The sequence below is a fragment of the Vulpes lagopus genome, chromosome 13 (genome assembly GCF_018345385.1).
Source record: "Vulpes lagopus strain Blue_001 chromosome 13, ASM1834538v1, whole genome shotgun sequence".
Lineage (NCBI taxonomy): Eukaryota > Metazoa > Chordata > Mammalia > Carnivora > Canidae > Vulpes > Vulpes lagopus.
In genome coordinates this window covers 56,394,333-56,415,242 of record NC_054836.1, presented here as the reverse complement: position 1 = coordinate 56,415,242, position 20,910 = coordinate 56,394,333, and the positions used below count along the sequence as shown (strand labels likewise).

Here is a 20,910-nt window from a genome sequence, read left to right as displayed (position 1 = left end):
CTAAACCTCTGAGCCCCCCGGGCTGCCCGAGACCGCCTTCTGTTACTGTTGAGTCTAGTGTATGGTTATCATAACGGTACAGGGTGATGTTTTGTGAGCACCTGCTTTGTGCCAGGCCCTGTCGTTTATAGCACGAGTATAAAAATTCACTGACTCCTTGTAACAACCCAGTGAGATACGTGTTTGTTTACCCTCCCTTTACGAACGAAGAAATGAAGGCTCAGGTTAATTTTCTGTTCTCTGTCTCTATAGCTGGTAAGTGTTACAGGCGTACGCAGTTTCTCAGCCCTTCGCCCTGAAAGGGATTTCCTCATGTATTTCTCACATCTGGGAATGGAGTCTTGAAAAGTTCAACTAAGAAAGTTATATTCTATTCTTTGAACCACTTAATGAAGTCATAAAAAGGGGGAGGAGACTATCCCAGGAAATTCCTGCAGGCTTGAGCACTGTATTGAGAGAGTAGCAGAACTTGGAAGGGGAGTGAGGGGGATAGAGTTTGGGAAAGGACATAAAGGGTAACCCCCAGAGCCCAGTAATGCTCCCCAGGCCAGAACTTCCAAAGGGCTGGGATTGCCTCTGAGACCGCTTGCTTATGAACAGTAAAGCAGTGACTCCAGGGATTGGAGCAGACACTAGCTACAGTACTTGAGCGAGGATCTGGAGGCCCTGGCTATGATAGACAGGAGGTGGATGGGCTTCCAGGGGGAAGGAAGGGCAGCTGGGGAGCCCCGGGGAGGCCAGGAGCAGTGGCCGTGGACCAGCCAGTGCAAAGCAGTAAAGACACCAAGGTACCTCTTGGACAGATGTCCGCTCTGCGGATGTAAGTCAACAGACATTGTTGTATCTGTTATGACAGGTTTTGTTGTATTTTGATCATTTGTATTTAATAAAGAAGAACCAGGGTGCCAGGCTGGCTCTGTTGGTTGAACGTCTGGCTCTTGATTTTGACTCTGGTCATGATCTCAGGGTTGTGGTGTTGAGCAGCATGTCAGGGGCTGCACGGGCTTGGAACCTGCTTGAGATTCTCTCTCTCTCTCTCTCTGCCTCTCCTCCCTCTCTCTCTCTCTCTTTCAAAAAAAAAAGTACATATATATGGAAGAACCAATTTCCTTCTGTGTATTGCTTTCTCATAGGTCCTCAAGAAGGCTGCCTCAGTAGTGTGACTTACGCGTCAATGATCCCTCTTCAGATGCTACAGAACTACCTCAGGCTGGTAGGTGGTGGCTGCCAAGAGTCTCTGATGCTGGAATACACTGGGTGGCCCGTTTTCGTGTTTGAGTGTGAGCCCCACTCACCCTGTGACCTTTCCCAGCAGCCCCTTCCCGGGAAGGCGGCTGGGCACTTAGTTCTGGTTTCTGGATTGCTGTCACAGCCATCCAGGTGTCACCTGTGACCTGTGGAGTGTTACGATTGGAGCAGGAGGAGATGGTCTTTCTCAGCACTTGACATCAAGGAGCTGATCGTCAATATGGAGGAGAATGGCTATAAATCTCAAGATGCTTTCCTTTAAACTTTTATACTTTAAAACTAATATTAGTTAAAGTATTGATTTGGCCACTTCAACAGAAACCAAACAGTTAGAGCTTCAACAGTCTAGACGTTTGTCTTTCTCAAACAGGAATCCCAGCGGGCGAGAGAGCCGGCCAGGGGATGTGGGGCAGGGTGATCCCTGCAGGGTGTCAGCACCTTCTCTCCCAGCGGGCCACTGTGACCCGGAAAATTGCTTATGTGGGTTTGGTGGAAGTCACCAGGTTCTGCCCGGAGGGAGGAGAGCCTGGGGGGAAGGCCCTTCCTTTTTGGGGAGCTGCACACCGTTCCTACCCCCAACCCACTGACCAGAATTGAGACGTCTTCACGCCTGCCTGGGACATGTGATCTTTTGCTGGGCAACCACGCACCCAGCAAAAACTAGTTCTGTTGTTAAGGGAAGAAGCATATGATTATGGAGAGAAAGTAGCAAATCCTAGACAGTGAGTGAATGTAACGCTTTGCATTTGTCCAGTACTTTCTACATGCCAGACAGTGTGCCCGATGCTCCTACGTGTCTCAATTTATTTCTCAAAACATCCCTACGAGGTAGATAGTATCATCCATCTTATAGATAAGGAAATCGAGGCCAAGGTGACGTCATAATGTACCCAAGGCCGCGAGGCCAGTGAGCGATTCAGCTAGGACTGTGCAGTCCCTGCGACATGCAGGGGGCTCTCTGCGAGATCTGTCCAACTAAAATTAATATTGAAGGTATGATACTTGAAAGCAAACATTCATTTTGCTCGCTGCCTTAATTTGGAAAGGGAGCAAGCATTTTCTTTATAAAAAAAAAATTGAATGGGTTTACCTGTGGCCCTTTACAAAAATTGTTTCTATTAACTCTAAATGGATATCTTTGTTCCCCATGAAAAGACATGTTCAGAATCATTCTATTGGTGTTCTTGCTACACTCAGAGTTGCGGGGGTGACCTTCGTAAGAGTAGCTACAGTAGCAGGGGAACCTGCAGAGGCTTTACAATTTCTAAGAGATGATGTCTTGTCAGTGGGAGACTTTCACTAGTTTTCTTTGTTATGTATTCCTCTTCAGAGTAAGCCTGAGGGTTGCATACAAGTGGGGGGAGGGGGCTGCCTTCCACCTGGGCCTTAGTGACTCTTGAAGCTGCCTGACCAGTTGGTTTTCGGGAATGAGAGCCTAGGCTCCCTGTAGAATGAGCTGGTCTTATCCCCCTTGTCCCAGCTTCTCTGTACCAGGCAGGGTTCTGGCTCAGGGCTTCTCCTTCACTCGGATGATAAAATGCACGGAACGGTGATCCAGAAGCTTACACCTGCACATTAGGCTTAAGTGAGCATGTCTGCTAAATGCAATCCCAGTAGTACATTATACCCCGAATATTCCAAGTGCATTTATATGTGTGCCTCTTCATGCATAAGGCACAGTTAACTACCAGTGATCAACAAACCAGAGACTAACTAGTCGTCAGTCCTATTCTCAGTGAGTGTACACGAACGAACGGCTTTTTAAAATTCAACAATTAACCCCTGGATGAAGATAGCAAAAATTCATCATGCATTTTAGCAATCACTTCAAGATTCAAAGTGACTCGGGCAATAATACAAGTATCATGGTTGTGAATGTTTCATCTTCCATATGAGATGATAACCCCCTCCCCCCAACAATGCATTGACACATTTCGGTATCCTGCTGAATTCAGTTGTTTGATGACTGTTTATTGTGAGCCTTCTAAATGCAGACAGTGTTTTGGAAATGGAGGATATACCTGTATGTAAGGTGCATTCCCTGACCTCCGGGAGCTTACGTTCTAGTGGGGGCGAGACAAATAAGAAGCAAATGAGTAAATGCGTCTGTAATGACGTGACCGGTCAAGTATACAAGTATATGGAAAAGTGCACAAGTATAAAGGAGAATAAAGCAGGTAAGGAGATAAAGATCTAGTGGAGGCAGTGGCAGAAAGAATTTTTGGGTGGAGACCTTTCTGTGGTGACCTATGGACAAAGCTAACTGAAGTGAAGGTGGTAGCCTTGTGAAGGGTGTTTGGAGCACCTGGAACCACAGGTACAGAAGGGTCTGTCCCGGCAATGAGGTCTGAGACATGACCAGAAGCTAGATCACATGGGATCAGGGCAAGGACTTTGAATTTTATTCCGAGTGTGAGAAGCCGCCACCAGTAGGGCTTGAGCTGGAGAGTGACCTGTCCACCCAGTGCCGTGTTCACCGTAGGCCCATTGAGAGCTCTTTGAATTGTTGAAAATGTGTACCAGGTGCAAACCTAGTAATATCTGGCTTCATTGAGGATGACACGTCAAGCTCTGTGGTCAGATACATAGATTGCTTCATTTAATCACTGCATTGGGGTAGGTATTTATAGCCGTTACTCCCATTTTACAGGTCAGTAAGCCAAGATTCAAAGTAATTTGTCCAAGGTTCTCCACAAACGAGTGGTTGAACCTAAAGAGTTGAACCTCGTCTGTCTTCCAGCCTCATTCATGTAATAATAGTTTATCCTGGTTATTAACCTCCTGGTTAAGAAGGAATTGTAGTAAACAGTTTTAACTGTGTGTGTAATTGTATTACCTAAAATGCACGTATTAAAGCCTTTATGCAGAAAACCACATGGAGTGTGGTTTTTAAATCAGATTTTTTTTAAATGGTGTTATTTTTTTAAAAGACTTTCATTGTATAACTACAATAATACAGATCTTAAATCTCCATTCTGACACCTAATAAGGAAACCTCTCTAACTCGAGTTTTGAATCGCTGATAACTTATTATAATAGTTGAACTTTGCGCATTAACTCAGACTTTTCCTAGCCAGTTGCACTGTTTATTGGCTTATTTGCAACCTTTTTTTTAATACTTCAGTGACTATGAATAATTATTATATTAGAAAAATATTTGAATAGATCATCATAATCCAAGCACTACTTTAAAACGTAGGCCTCTGAATCCCCCGGGACATAACTGCTAAGATTCCACGGCCTGTTAGCCATCCACCCCAATACGTGCCATGCTAACCGTCCAGAATCACAACTAGGAATTTCTACCTTGATAGATTCTCAGAACAAATCTGCGATGTTCCCGCAAAGATCATGTTGTAAGTGATGATGGTTAGGTATCTAAGGCTACAAATCTCCATCAGCTCTGTTAGCAGGTGGCAGGCCAGTTCAGGGCATGGAGGAGTAAATGTGGGTAAGGTCTTAGCAGAAGGAGGAAGCCAGTTTCCTGGTGTGAGGAAGGGTGGCCCCGACCCCAGGGAATCTTTTGGCCCCTACGACAACTGCAGAAGAAGATCCTGAGCAGCAAGGCAAGCGTCCGGCCAGAGGAGGTCTGCCCCAGGAAGAGTTTATGAGTGCGAGAGGCTGGGTGATAAGGGAGCAGTTCGATCCAAAGGTACATCTTAGGGCTGTTTGGGTTTTTGTGGGGTTTTTGGATTTTTTTCTTTAATAACTACAATACCCAAACTATTATGTCTGTGTGTTACTAAATGAGGGCCTATCTTTATTTGTAGTTAGTAACCAAGTTCGATCTCGGCTCTTAAAGTTTCAGGAAGCTAATTTTTAAAAACCTATGGTGTGTCTCTCTCCGTAAATCGTAATTTCTCTTGAATTCCCATTATTCTTGTATGCCTGTTCTAGAACGAGGGACCTCAGCATGTGGCTACAACCCTCCCTCTCTACCCTGAAGGACTCCAGCTTTTCTTTCTGTAGGCCAGATGCTGGATGTGCCAGTATTGTTTGGGAGGATTGTATATGAATACAGTAACAGTAACCATGTTGTTTGTGACTTTAAAGTCATATATAAATTCGTTAAAATCAGTGTCAGAAGAGGTAAGAATCTAAGTCCTGACTCTAAAGCCATGACACTTTAAGCTAAAGCCATCTCAGCTTTATTGGCTCAGTAAAACCTTTTATTTTTTATTCTTTCCTGACTTCATCTTTTCACAACCAGGCCTAAAACCGTCTCTCGACAGTAGAAAGTTTCCCTCGGACTCTACAAGTGCTTTAAAATAGTGCCGCCATCGCCATCTGAAAACACATCACAGGTGCCCCCTTGACCATAGAGGAGAGGGCACCTCCTCTGGGACACTCCATCCCACAGAGAAACGCTGTGGAGGGGAAAACAATCAAGGGATGGATGGGCCTTTGTTGAGCTCACTGTTTCCATTTAAGCCAGAATCATTTGCGTCACAAAGCGCTAATTGAGATGTGATAAGAGCTTCCTGAATACGCTGTGGAGACCCAAGAATAAAAGGGCTTGGTACTGATTGTGATAAAAAGGCCAGTGTCCCTTTACTAATAAGCTAAAATACGCCACTGCAAACACACACTTAGGAGTCGTGGTGGTGACTCTAATTCACCTTTGGGAAGTTGAGTCTGATTTCCTCAAACAGCAGGCCTCCCTTCAAAACAATTAAAATATTTACCTTCCGCCTCCCCAAAATCTCGTCTGTCTGCCTGTCTTCCTATCTATCTTTAGAGCCCTCTGCTGGAAGCATGAAGCCTGTGTATTTATAATACCTCAGATCTTGCTGTTTGGAGAAGTGTAATTTTTAGCTAGAGCAGCTAAATGTGTTTTCTTTGCGTAGCTTCGCATGTTTGCATCAGTCTCAGTAGAGCCATAGGCTCTTGGTAATTATTTTGGTGCGGTGGTTTAGATCTTAAATGGTAACCAGCACAACTACATCCTTTGATGAGTTAGAACAAAATACCATCAACAAAAAATTGATAATATCCGAAATGAGGAAAAACCTAGTGGAATGCATGCATTAGAATGTATGCAGGGCCTGGGAGTCTGTCTGTACGCCTGTTTTTTCCCTTTATTTCCTGATTTCTATTTTACCTTATTACAGGAAGGGTATTAGACTATGTGAAGACCAAATGCTTACTGCTAGTGAATGGCCTTTTCAATGCAATTTTAAATAGAATGTTTCCTGTCTGTGTTTTGTAAGAATCTACAATCTGAGAACAAATGAGGTGTTGAAATTGAAGACAGCTTATCTATGAAATCGGGTCTCTTGCCTGTTACGGGATTTCAAAATCAATCTTAAGACAGTGAAGGCAGTTTGACAGGATGGCTGTAATGAATAGAGCACTCTTGTTTTCAGAAGTGAGACAAGATTAAATAGCAATCCTGGTTGAAAATCTCAGGGGTAGCATATTCAGTAAATCTTGAAAATCTGTATCCTGTTTCACTGGTATGAAACAATCCATTCCTTGTGAGAGAATTTCTACCCAATAAGTCATGGCAGTTTGGGATTAATTTGGAGAGTGGAAGACTTCTGGTTTAAAATTGCACTTGGCTTGCAATACCCAACACAATTTCCCACTAAAGTGCTTTTGAAAAGTGACAAAACTTCACAATAGCAGAGGAGAATAGAACTGCGGTCTCCTTTTGGCAAGAATCTGGAAAAAAAAAAACCATTTTTTCTCCAGTCCCCTTCAGGAGCAAGAGAGTATTTAAACCCACTTATTTGAGGCCTACCTGAAATGAGGCAGGAAAACACTTTTATTATTTTTCTATTACCATCTTACAAATGATTCAGAAAAGCAAGGTTGATACCAGTTAGAAAATCAGATGTGTGTCCTTACTGCATAGTCTGTGCTTTGGGCGGCAGGATGACATTCTCCTCCATCTACATTCATGCAGAGATTAAAGCTAGAAATACCTGAGCAGGAAGTAGGTGGGTGGGTGTTGGCAAGGGTGCTCATCTGGGGAGTATATTATTTAAGCATCTTGAGCAGGATGGGTGCTGGAGCACCCCGCTTCCTGGGGCTGCAGTCTACCTGGGGCATTGTCCCCCACGGTGGACAGCCCAGGTTCGGCCCGCGGCACCCAGGGCCCCGTCCTGGGGTGTGACCGGCAGGTGTAGACAGCCGCCCACCGTCCAGCCGATGACCCAAGGCCAGAACCAGCTGAAAAATTAGTGGGAAGTGAGTGAAGCCAACGACGGCCCATCCATCCTGCTTTACTGCAGGTTCTTCCTGCAGTAAAGGTTTCACAGAATGTAAACACCGGTAACAACCTCCTACCCACGGAGGAACACCGCAGAACAGAATGGAGCCGTCATTCGGAAAACACAGGATGTGTTATAAGACACATTATCTTATAAAAGATCTTCTAAAAGATCTCCTCCTTATAAAGGCAGGAGATAAAATGGAGAAGAATGTGGAAAATCATATTCTTTCCCTAGACAATGCCAGATCAACCGCAGAAGCAAGGCAAGAAAGCCATGGAAGAGAGCAGGCTAAGATGAAAGCAAAAGTGTTGCCAGGGAGGTGGCTGGGTAAGGCAGTCTAAGAACTAAACACGCAGTGACGTCGTGAAACGTGTGCTTGAGACGACGGTAAAGAGCGTCAGTGCTGGGAAAGACCCACGGAAGGAGCTTTCCCCAAAGCAGAAGCAGAGGACCAGAGAGTTATGATGATGGCGGTGGTGGTGAGGGGACGGATACACTCTCCGAGGACAGAGAGGGAACTTCAGCATTATTGGTCTTCCTTCAACATAAAGAGAATTAGAAGAGAAATTACCAAAACCAGAAGAAAAATATTCTAAGCCAAAAAAAAAAAAGGGGTGTGTGTGTGTGTGTGACTGTGGATTGAAAGAATTGAGCATGTTACGTTTGAGATTGGGAGAAAGAGGTCACAACCAGACAACTGGGTGACTTTTTAAAATATAAGTACAATGTGTCCATCCCCTCAGCCTCCCCATCTCTTAGGTACCAATGAGAACAGATTATTCTTTAATGATAATTCCTTAAGAATCATCCATACCCTCGCTGCCTGGAAACAGAACCTTGTCTGAACCTTCTAGGATATTCCCTTTCTCATGTCTGGAGTAATCCCTGTGCCAGTCTTGGTCCTAGCTGGCACTACTGCCATTTTTTGTCTCATCCCCAAAACCATAGAAGACAGCCCAGGCCAGCTACTGTGGGGCCCGTCCCGTGGCTTCAGGTCACTGATGTTCCTTGGGCAGCTGTAGCCACTGTCCTCTTTCTTTCCGGTACATCATTCTCCTTGATGCTGCCCAAGCCTTAGCATAGTGAAATAATGCTTGTATTCAGGGAAGATCTCTGGTGGCTACAGGCATGATGTCTTTCAGAGCCTAAGATTCGGTCCCAAGTCCCACATTTGTGGTCCCCTCAAAGAACCACTTGCCTTTTTAGCTCATGGTCTGAAACCCAGCAGTCAAGCCTGGTTTTCCTCCATGTTCCAGGAGTTGCTCGAAGCCTCTTTCCTGTAATGATGGGCCAGTGGCCTGTTCTTCACCAAATCTACCCCAGCCACCCTCAAGGATGTGGCCTTCCCCTGGGACCTCAGAGAGGCCCATCAGTACAGGAAAGAGGCTTAGAGCAATGTGAAAGGGTCTGTTCACGTTTGACATCTATATTGCTCTTTTGTGCTTGTGTGCTTGTCTGGACGCACGAGCGGTCTCACCTCTACTGGTTAGGTTGTTACTTCACCCTGCAGATCTTTCGTGTAAGATCTTTCCAGGAAGAAAGCTGCTCCCAGGCATGTAGGCTGGGAGTGGGAGCTCAGCCCTGGCAGACAGTGACTCCCCTCCACGTCTCACTCCAGACATCACCCTTTGCCCCCTGTAGATGGCCACTGGCTTTCTGTTCCAGGGCATCCTGTATCTCTATATGTTCTCAGGCAAGGCCTCCCCACATGTGAGGGAAAAAAAGCTTAAAAAAATTCCTATAAGCATCCAGGCAGATTTTCTTTTCTACGGTGTAAAAGTGATCACTCTCTACGCAGATTTCTTTGAAATACTGAATCCCAGAGTGGAACAATATAGAGAGTTGATCCAGTAATCTCACAGTCATGAAGACATCTTTCATGAAAGAAGCCAAAGATAATTCTCTGATATGCAACAGCTGTAAAAAGATTACACTCCTATATCCCTCTTTAAAAATACACAAATATACATACACATACACATATCAGCTATACAAAGGAAAAAGCTAAAAGAAGCATAAAAATATTTTTTTTTCCTCCCAAGATTTTTTTTTTCCTCCCAAGATTTTATTTAAATTCTAGATAGTTAACATATAGTATAGTGTTGGTTTCAGGAGTAGAATTTAGTGATTCATCACTTACCTATAACACCCAGTGCTCATCCCAATACTACTCTCCTTAATGCCCCTTGCCCATTTCACCCATCCCCCCTGCCCCCCTCCCCTCCAGCAACCCCCAGTTTGTTCCCTATAGTTACGAGTCTCTCTTATGGTTTGCCTCCCTCTCTGTTTCTTATTTTTCTTTCCCTTCCCCTACGTTCATCTGTTTTGTTTCTTCAGTTCCACATAGGAGTGAAATCATATGGTATTTGTCTTTTCTTGTAACTTATTTTGCTTAGCATAAGCGAAATGGAACCCTCTAGCTCCATCCATGTTGTTGCAAATGGCAAGATTTCATTCTTTTTAATGGCTGGGTAATATTCCTGTGTGTGTGTGTGTGTGTGTGTGTGTGTGTGTGTGTGTGTGTGTAAGCTGCTGTACGTATGGGGTTGGACCTAGTTTCCCCTTCTCCACGTGCTGGGGTCTGCACAATAATTAACACTTGAAATCCCACTTATGGAAAGTAAGTATATGTATGTACTTATACGCGCGCACGTGTATGTGTGTATATATAAATCTCCCACATATTCTTATCTATTCATCCATTGATGGACATTTGGGCTCTTTCCATAATTTGACAATTCTAGATAATGCTGCTATAAACATCGAGGTGAATGTGCCCCTTCCAATCAGTATTTTTGTATCCTTTGGTCAAACACCCAGTAGTGCAATTGCTGGGTCACAGGGCAGTTTTGTTTTTAACTCTTTGAGGAACCTCCGTACCGTTTTCCAGAGTGGCTGCCCCAGTTTGCGTTCCCACCAGCAGTGCACGAGGGCTCCCCTTCTCCACATCCTCTCCAACATCTTTTGTTTCCTGAGTTGTTCATTCTAACCATTCTGATAGGTGTGAGGTGGTATCTCATCATGGTTTTGATTTGTATTTCCCTGATGATGAGTGATGTTGGGCATTTTTTTCATGTGTCTGTTAGCCATGTGGATGTCTTCTTTGGAGAAAGGTCTGTTCTTCTGCCCATTTCTTAACTGGATTATTTATTTGGGGGGTGATGATTTTGATAGATTGTTTATAGATTTTGGATACTAGCCCTTTGTCCCATATGCAATTTGCAAATGTCTCCTCCCATTCCGTAGGTCGCCTTTTAGTTTTATTGATTGTGTCCTTTGCTGTGCAGAAGCTTATTATCCTAAAGAAGTCCCAGTAGTTCATTTTTGCTTTTGTTTCCCTTGCTTCCAGCAACATGTCTAGTAAGAAGATGCTACGGGCCGGGTCAGAGAGGTTGCTGCCTGTGTTCTTCTCAAGGATTTTGATGCTTTCTTGCCTCACATTTCGGTTTTTCATCCATTTGAATCTATTTTTGTGTCTGGTGTAAGAAGGTAGACTAGTTTCATTCTTCTGTGTGTGGCCATGCAGTTTTTCCAGCACCATTTATTAAAGAAACTGTCTATTTTCTATTGGCTATTCTTTCCTGCTTTGTCGAAGATTAGTCGACCATGTAGTTGTGGGTCCATTTCTGGGTTCTCTATTCTGTTCCATTGATCCATGTGTCTGTTTTTGTGCCAGTACCATGACCACAGCTTGATGTTCACAGCTCTGTAATAGACCTTGAAATCCGGCATTATGATGCCCCCAGCATTGGTTTTCTTTTTCAACATTATTTTGGCTATTCAGGGTCTTTTCGGGTTCCATACAGATTTTAGAATTGTTTGTTCTGGCTCTGTGATAAGTATTGGTGTTCTTTGATAAAGATCACATCGAATGTGTAGATTCCTTTGGGTAGTATAGACATTTTAACAATATTTGTTCTTCCAATCCATGAGCATGGAATGTTTTCCATTTCTTTGGGTCATCTTCAGTTTCTTTCAAAAGTATTTTCTAGTTTTCAGAGTACAGATCTTTTACCTTTCTGGTTAGGTTTATTCTTAGGTATCTCACGGTTTAGGGGGCAATTGAAATGGGATTGATTCCTTGATTTTTCTTTCTGCTGCTTTGTTATTGGCATAGAGAAATGCCGAAGATTTTTGTATGTTGATTTTATATCCTGCGACTTGGCCAAGTGCATGTTCTAGCAATTTTTTGGTGGAGTCTTTCAGGTTTTCTATATAGAGTATCATGTCATCTGTGAAGAGTGAAATTTTGATGTCTTGCTTGCTGATTTGAATACCTTTTATTTATTTTTATCGTCTAATTGCTGAGGCTGGGAAGGGAAGCATAGAAATATTTACAGTGGTTGCTTCTCGGTGCTGACACTATCCGTGGTTTGTATTCTACTTTATTTTTCCTTGTATTTTCCGGAATTTCCTTAATGAAATTCATTGCTATTTTAAATATCACTCAAAAGCAAAATAAACATTGGGAAAATTCAAACTACAGAGCATCTACAAGAGGTAATAAAAACATTTGCAAGGGACAAAATACACTTAAGAACCATGTTCCCAGCCTGCGTGCCGAACCTCACTATGGAAGATACAGGGAAGAAAGAGTATGCTGCTTAATACAGTGTCAGCTCTTCCTATAAGTAAATACTGCATAAAATACTATATAAATATATAAATACTATATTTGCCAGTATTTCACATTAAATTGAAAGACTTCAAGTGCCCAATGAACAAAATGAATCCTGAAATTATTATTTTTAATGTTTTCAAAGGACAATCAGAAAGGAAATTTCCTGCTTGGGTACTGCTTTTTTTTTTTTTTTCCCCTCTCCTTCACATTTTCACCTAAGATTTCCTCTCGGTTTATTAATAGGTCGAGCAATACCATAATGTCATTTTCCATGGCCCAGAGGGAAGCTTGCAAGACTACATAGCACATCAGCTTGCACTCTGCATGAAGGTACCCGTTGCTTGTGCATCCTCTCCTTTTCTCTGAGAATTTGAAAGCATGTAGAGAACTAATCACTGATTTCTTATCACAGCACAGACAAATGGCTGCGGGATTCACCTGTGAAATAGTGAGAGCCGAAGTGGATGCTGGTTTCTCCAAGGAACAGCTCGTAGACCTGTTCATCAGTAGTGGTAAGACCATTCCAGCAAACTGAATTGTCGTAACTGAAAGGGCATGATCTTCAATGATACTGTTGAAAGGAAATAAACTTTCTCTCTTGGCGGGGGGGTGGGGGGGTGGGGGTAGATTTAGGGTGACTTCAATTATTCAACAGTGTTGGGATGAAAATGGGGAATCCAGATGAACACACAAAAAAATTATTTTCATGTATCTGTCATTGCATTTGTTGCTCATCCTACGTTCTCTTCTTTTTGTCCCCCATCTTTTGTGTACAAATCATCATCTGTTGTGAACATACTATTTAACTGGCACCAGAGGTATACTAAGGGAGGAGGGGGTGTTGGGAGCCACCCACCCTTGCAGGACTAAGTATTCTATCAATGACGCTGTTCAGGATTGCATGGTGATAATAAGAAGTAGATAGGTTTTTAGTAAATGATATTATTCATAGATTTTCTACCATCAAAGCACCCCTCATTGAAGCACCTGAATTAAACTTTCTCCAGCTAACCATTGGCATGTCGGTGACTGGCGCTTTGCTAAACACACTGTGTGCATTCATTAACTCATTTAATCTCCACAGCAGCCCAGTGCATGTAGGTGTCATTTCTGTCTCAAACATGAGGAAAGTGGCACAGAGGGGTTCGGTTATCTCGCCACAGCTACAGGGGGGCAGAACCAGGATTAAATACGCTTATTAATATGACTTTTTCATGCATTTTCTTAGTTAGGCTCCAGAGTCCACCAAGTTTCACCCCAGGTGGAATTAGCATACCCTGCATAGCACAGCAGGACTAGCAGCTCTGACACAAAACTCACATGGACTGGACTCCAGTCTCCAAGAACTCAAAGCTGCAGGGACCCCTGGGGAGGGGGTGCAGTTGCAAGATCAGTGATAGATGAGCTGAAATGCACATTTAAATCTTTTAGGTGTTTCTCATCTTTGGAGCCACTGATCGAGGGAGATAACCTCGTGGCTAGGTCAGCGTTGGGAAGGAGGAAGTGCCAGCAGCTAGTAAGTCAAGAAATAGACTTAAGAGGCAGGCTTGGGGAGGGACTGAGGGTTCCAGAGACCTAGACCCACATTTTAAGGACAGGAAAATCCCACCAGAATCGGCATAGGATGATGGTGCTTGAGTTAGTCTTTGTTCAGAAAGTAGTGAAAGCTGCAGAAGGCTGTTTTTCCTGCTGCTGTTACTAATAATCACTAACATTTATTAAGCTCTGACTCTGGTAGGCCCCGTTCTAAACACCCTGATTTATAAACATGAAAAAATCTGAACCAGGAGGTTAGAGTACCCTGACCAAAGAACCCTCTGCAAGGACACAGCCAAGCAGGACTCAGACTGCTGCTGAGCCTGTCCTTCATCACTGCCAGCCACTACTCCGCAGGAACTCACCTGTGCCGGAATTTCTATCCGCCCCCCACGCCTTGGTCTTCCAACAAAATTCCACTACGTTTTTTTTTTCCCAACGTTCAGTATTGTTTTACCTCAAAGTAAGAAGCTGACATATTTTGTTCTCACCCTGTCGCAGCAGATAGCAGCTACAGATTGAATTCTTCTCTCTGCTCTGAGCTTAGAGAGCTAAGAAAATTAGCAGTGAATGAGGTCGTAAAGGATGGAGACAGCACAGCCCTGCTAAACCTGGGGGAGCGTCTGAAGCATTCCTCCTCCTCCTCCTCAGCCTCTCCCACTTGAAACTCGGGCTTGTCAGCAGACTCGACAACCTGAATGTCCACAGGGGCCAAGCGACTTCACCGAAGGGGAAAGGCAGTGGGCGGGGGGCGGGGGGCGGCGGGAGCCTTGTCTCCATGTGCAGGAGGGCAGCAGCTCTGAGCTGCAGCAGCTGGTTGCTGATGGCACGTAGATCCAGTGTCATGTGGTTTTGTGACTTTTAAGAAGTTAGAAATCCCTTTTTATGTGAAGATGTCGGATTTTCTTCCTTCGATGTTGGCACTTATTTCAGTTTTTAAAGCCAAATGAGGACCATGTAGAACTCCCAGATCTCCCCATTCATGGACACCCCCATCTTTGTTCCTCCTGGTCCACGGTCAGTCCTGCCAGACGGGTCCCAGGCATGCCTCTTTCTTCCTTCCCGTTGGTACCATCTTACCCTTATGTCCCCTCTGCCTGTATCTCTTCTACGTTCCCGTGCATGGCTACTCGGCCTACTGCTTCTCCTCCTCACACATCCTTCACGGGCAGTCGGACCCTTAGGTAAAAGCTGTCTGTGATTCCTGCCCTGCACACTATCGCCCACTGAACTAAGCGGTTCATTGGGGCCATTCAAGGCCTTCCATTCAAGGACACTGATCCACCTCATTGGCTTATCTGACCCTTTATTATATTTTTTTAATTGAGATATTATCGAGACATGGGCCATCGTGTGAGCTAAAGGTGTACAGCATGTTGATTTGGTACACGTCCATATTAGAGTAATTACTACACCATTTAGCTTGTACCCCTCCTGCCTCACACAATTACAATTTTCTTTTGGTGGTGAGAACATTGAAGGTCTGATTTCTTAGTGACTTTCAAGTATGTAATACAAGACTGCTAACTGTGGTCACCATGCAGAGCTCCCCAGAACTTACTCATCTTATGTAACTGGAATGTTGTATCTTTCAATACCTCCCCCTTCCCCTCGCCCTGGCCCCAAGCCCCTGCTCTGTTTGCATAGGTTTGGCTTTTTTTAGATTCCACATAGACCTGACATCATGCAGTGTATTTCTTTCTCTGTCTGACTTAATTCTTAATGCCCTCAAGGTCCACCGCGTTGTTGAAGATGGCAAGATTTTCCTCTTTCTCCTCGAGTAAAAAATATCCCGTTCTATGTATAGGCCACATTTTCTTTATCCATTTATCTGTTGACACTTAGGTTCCTTCCATATCTTGAGTATTGTGAATAATGATGCCGTGAACGTGCGGGTGCAGATTACCCTTTGAGATCCTGATTTTGTTTCCTCTGGCTGTATACCCAGAAGTGAGATTGCTGGACAATGTGGTATTTTGAATTTTTTGAGGAACCTCCATACTCTTTTCCATAGCATGGAAATGCACCGACTTACATTCCCACCATCCCTGCTCAAGGGTTCTCTTTGCTCCACGCTCTTGCCAGAACGTGTCATCTCCTGCCTTTCCGATGATATCCATTCTGACTGGTGTGACGTGATATCTCGTTGTGGTTTTGCTTTGCAGGCCCCTGATCATTAGTGATGTAATGTATCTTTTTTTGTTTTTTTTGTAATTTATCTTTTCACGGACACGTTGGCTATTTGTACGCCGTCTTCAGAATCGGACCCTTTTAAAATAGATTTCTCCACTCCAATAGAATATGCTGTTTCTTCTTTACATGTCCTCTGTTTTTCTACTGTCCAGTCTCTGTTCATGCTGCAGCTGTCATCTAATGATAAACAAGCATACCCCACACGCATTGTGCCTACCAACATGGCAGGTGCCATGCAAAATGTTATGTTGTCCAGTACTGATCAAAACAGACATGGTTTCTGCCGTTTTGGATCTACAGAAAAAGCCCCAGTTAAAATTCTCTAAGAACCCCTCACATGCAGGCTTCTCTCATCCCTCCAGATATGATTTGTCCTTCTAATGAGCATCAGTAGACTGCTTATGTGTCCACCTGACTATAGGTCAAGGCGGTGCAGGGAATATTTGAGCTTTGGCCGAGGCCTACACAGGGTGAGCTCCTTGTAGGCTAGTACTGTACCTTATTCTTCTAGTTTGCCTTGTACACTGATAGCTAGTAAGTATTGGCTGACGTGTGGGTGAATCTCCTGTTAGAGGAAATCGCGCAGGCAAAGGCAAAGGGAATGCCCGTCATGTGTCCTCTTTGGGTGTCCATAAGTAGAAGAAGCTCTTAGAGTGAATGTAGAAGGAAGTAAGATGAGAGAGTGCAAAAGTTGATGGTGGAGAAGGTGACGATAGGGCATAAAGATAGAGTGGTTCAGAGTTTTAAAAAATGAAGGTTTTGGACAGACTGAGCCAAAAAAAAAAAAAAAAATCCCATTGTAACTATCCTCTTGTGTAGGAAGTGGTATATCCACCTTTAGTGGGAACAGAATTTTATTCTCTATTCAGCTCAGTAATTTATAATTATCAAATACCTTTTTTCTCTTTTTAATAATAAAAGTAAGATGCAAATGCAGATTCATCTGCTAAGATCTTTTTTTTTTAAGATCTTACTTATTTAGAGAGCGAGCATACAAGCAAGGGGGAGGGGTCTGGGGAGGGGAGGAATCAGGTTCCCCGCTGAGCAAGGAGGTCCATCCCAGGACCCTAGGATCATAACCTGAGCCGGACGTAGACGCATAACGGACTGAGCCCCCAGGCGCCGCCCATCTCTAAGACCTTAAATGCAGCAGCCCCAGGAGGGCACCTGAGCATTGCCGCACATTCCTCAATGTGCCTAGTTCTCCATGCCCAGTCAGCCCTGAGTTCTGCTGAATCTGGTCCCTGTCTCCCATTTCCACCTCCCCCTCCACCCGTCATTTCTTGCTCAAGGGACTATGGAGACCTCATCCCTAACCCTTCTGATCTCCTCTGGTCCCTCCCTCACTAGGGTCTGCAGCTCCCACTGGGTTCCTTGTGCAATGCAGAGCTGCTCTTGTCATTTCCCTGCCGTTACACGCAGGTGGCTGCAGGACAAACAGTACAGTTCTCTGAACAGATGTCAAGAAGCTTGTAGTCTGGCCCTGGAGCTTCCCTTGCAGCTGTCCGTCCTCATCTCCTCAAACTCTGTCCATCATACCCATCGTGTTCTCCCTAGGACCTGCTGCTATTAACTGGTGACTGGTGGAGAGCTCGTGGAGAGAACGCCCTGCCTGTTGAGTAGAGTAGAAGGGGCCACGCGGCTTCCGGGTAGGGCAGGGTAATCTCACGGGAGCCAAAGGGAAGAGTCGTCGATGGCTGTGGGGTCACTTCTGCAGGAAGCACATAACAGGGAATGTTCTTTTGGCCAAGAAGTGATGAGAAAGGGCAGAGAGTAGAGGAGTCAGAGGTCGGGATGAGGCAAAAGGTGTTCTGAGGCTCTTCCGCTGCAGTTTTTAGAATACTGAGGAAATAGGAATCATCTTGCATTTTTATCAAGTAATTAAGTTGATCAAATCCTATTACTATAAGTGAAGGATATACCAATTTGTAAGGAATACATTTATTCCTGGCTTTTAACCTACATTCTCTACAAAAAGAGATTGAAACTACTTGAATGAGGCTGGGCAAGGATGCTGAACTTTGACCTTCACTATGCACAGAACACATATTTGCTCGTCTGCATGACGGCAGAAGAAAGCAAGAGGAGAGAGTCATGAGAATGAATAAAAGAAATACACGAGCAAAATATATAAAAAGGAAGAGTAATAGATGTGTTTTAAATAATTAGCTTTAAGGGGGGCCTGGTGGTGCATTCGGTTAAGCATCTGCCTCTTGATTTGGTTCAGGTCACGACCTCAAGGTTGTGAGCTGGAGCCCCGCAAGGGGGGCGGGGGCTCCGTGCTGGCCATGGAACCTGCTGAAGATTCTCTTTCTCCCCCTCGTTCTGCTCCTCCCCCTGTGCTTTCACTCTCTATTGCTCACTCTCTCTAAAAAGAAGAAGAAGAAGAAGAAAAAAAAGAACCTAGAACTTATATAGAGATTAAAATGGTTCCCACGAAGAAAGGAATATGGAACAGAAAAGCACATTTAAAATAAAACACCTAGCACTGACGTAACCACGGGTTATTTTGTGCTTATTTTAAAATAACATCGTCCTAAAAGAAAAAAAATTAAGAAAAATCACATCTTCCTTTTCGTCTTGCCTTTTGTGAGAGGTCGTCACAGCCCATGGGCCCTGTTGTTTGCTAAAGAGGGTGTGAATGTGTATTAGAATTGGGTCGAATTTTTCCCTCAGTGTAAAGTACGGAGTTCGGTCAGCAAGACGGATACTTTTAAAAATTACATGTGACAGTAAGTAGTAAAAAAAAAAAGTGATTTTGAGCACGAGATTGGTATGTTAAGGTAACACTTTGAATTCTTGAGAAGACTTTCCTTTTGGGAAGTAATAGAGGTAGAATGACCGAAATGACAGTCGGGGAGTGTGGTCATTAGAGTGCACATAACTGAGTTTAGCCCCTTGGGCCTGCATGTCCTGAAGCTCTTCGCAGGCTTGCCCCTCCTCATCTGGGCTCGGAACCTCCGCCCCGGAGAGCCTCGGGGTAAGTGGACGGTGGAAGACAGGCCGGGAGGTGGTGAACTTGTGGGCACTTTAGACACAGGCAAGTTTGGATTTAGCTGTAAATGTAATAGCTTAATTATTTTTAAACCAACGAATGTTGCCCTGGAACGGACTCCCCAGAATCTTTAAGACCAGTGTGTCCAGCACTGGGCTGTGGCCCCGAGCCTAGCCCAGGAAGTGTGTGATCACGATCACCAGTGTGCAGCAGAGGAGCCAAGCTGATAAAGCCGGTGAAACTGGAAGGAAAAAAAAAAAAAAGGACAAAAAGAGTAGCTTCATTCCAAAAATAGAGCTGTGACGTAGCTTAAGGTAAGGGAATGGAGCTGGCCGGCTTTGTGGCAACAGGTTAAAAGAAATCTCCGGCCACAGCTGGGGCGTGGGTCCCCGCCGGGCCGTCCCCGGGACCAGAAGGCCTTTCCCGTCCCCTTCCCCTACCCCGCCCGCCCACGAGGATGCTGCGCCCCGGAGGCAGGTGCATGTTACAGGCGCCGGGGCCGCGTGGGCTCGGGGCGGGCGCGAGGCCGCATCGCCTGGGGGGCCGCACCTGCTCCCCGGGCCCGGGGAGGCCCCCCCGCGCCCGCACCTGCGCGCTCCCCAGCAGGTAGAAGGGGTCGGTCGGTTCATCGGGTGGTTCAGGGAACTCTCGACCTGACCACCCCTCCTTCCGCCACGGGTGTTTCTGAAGGGACACCGAGGGCCGCGGGCAGCGCTCCCCCGGGGGCTGCGTGGAAGGGGCGGCGCCCGCAGGTGCCCCCAGCAGGCGGCTCCGGGGCTGCTTCAGGCCCGAGGACATGCAGGAGATGCCCGCCACGTGCGAGGGACCCTCGTGTCTAGCGTCACGAGGCGGACCGGCGTGGAGTCTATTACTTACCCTGAGTATCTGTGGGAAGCGGAATACTTGGTAAAATGACCCTCACGTATTTTAAATTGATCTCTTTTTCTCAAGGCTGATCTGGCTAGGCCTGAGGGATCTTGGAACCTTAAAAATCAAGGAGCGATTTTAACTTGTGATCCATTTACTGGTGTGTAGGCGATAGTATAAACGTCGTAACTGCAGCACGGACGTCTGAGTGCTTAGTAGGTGCTCGGCACTGTTTCAGGTACCTTCTGTCTACAGACTTCACGGTCTCCTACGTACACCCGTAACCTTCCAGTTTCTTTCCATCTCTCATTTTGGGTCAATATGCAATTTAGCGCCGCCTTCTTCAGGAGGAGGTCCACCAAGGCAAGATTAGAAGGCCCGGGGCACCTGGGTGGCTCGGTCCCTTAAGTATCCGACTCCTGATTTCAGCCCAGGGCTGAACCTGGGATCTCAGGGTCCCAGGGCGGAGGCCTGTCTCTCACCCACTCACACGGCACACGGGCACACACATACCCACTCTGTCTCTTTCAAGTAAATAAATAAATCTTAAAAAAATCTTAAAAAACAAAAAGGAAGGACGGAAGGAAGGATGGATCAAGTTCTAGTCCTTCCTGACAACTGCTGTGAAACCCTAGCCCAACCACCTTAACCTTTCTGAGGTCTGTAAAATGAAAGGCTGGATCTGTTTATCTCTCTGAGGTCCTATAATTTTATGAATTATTTCACATAGGTGTCATTTAAAGGTCATTTAAGGGGATTCCTGGGTGGCTCAGTGGTTTAGCACCCGCCTTCAGCCCAGGGCGCAATCCTGGAGTCCCCAGGATCGAGTCCCACGTCGGGCTCCCAGCATGGAGCCTGCTTCTCCCTCCTCCTGTGTCTCTGCCCCCCTCTCTCTCTCTTTCTATATCTATCATAAATAAATAAATAAATAAATAAATAAATAAATAAATAAATCTTTAATAAATAAATAAATAAAGGTCATTTAAGGGTTTTTGACCTTTTGTATGATGAAGTATACATCTGTAAAATACATACTACCTATATTTATAGGTCAATGAATTTTATTTGTAGGTCATATGTATTTGAGACAGGGCACACGGAAGAGCACAAGGGGGGGGGAGAGGGAGAAGCAGACTCCCCGCTGAGCAGGGAGCCCAAGGCGGAGGCTTGATCGAGGACCCCGAAACCGTGATGACCTGAGCTGAAGGCAGACGCTTAACCCAATGAGCCAC

General features: G+C 45.1%; 1 protein-coding gene across 2 annotated transcripts in view; it reads left to right on the top strand.

The window, feature by feature from the left end:
* Positions 1 to 20,910, top strand: part of CTTNBP2 (cortactin binding protein 2) — a 143,821-nt gene that overhangs the window by 104,921 nt on the left and 17,990 nt on the right. For both annotated transcript variants that reach the window (XM_041727372.1, XM_041727371.1), the window contains 3 exons: positions 1,134 to 1,213; positions 12,331 to 12,417; positions 12,500 to 12,599. In XM_041727372.1, the coding sequence (XP_041583306.1) occupies positions 1,134 to 1,213; positions 12,331 to 12,417; positions 12,500 to 12,599 (267 nt within the window). The remainder of the gene's footprint in view (positions 1 to 1,133; positions 1,214 to 12,330; positions 12,418 to 12,499; positions 12,600 to 20,910) is intronic.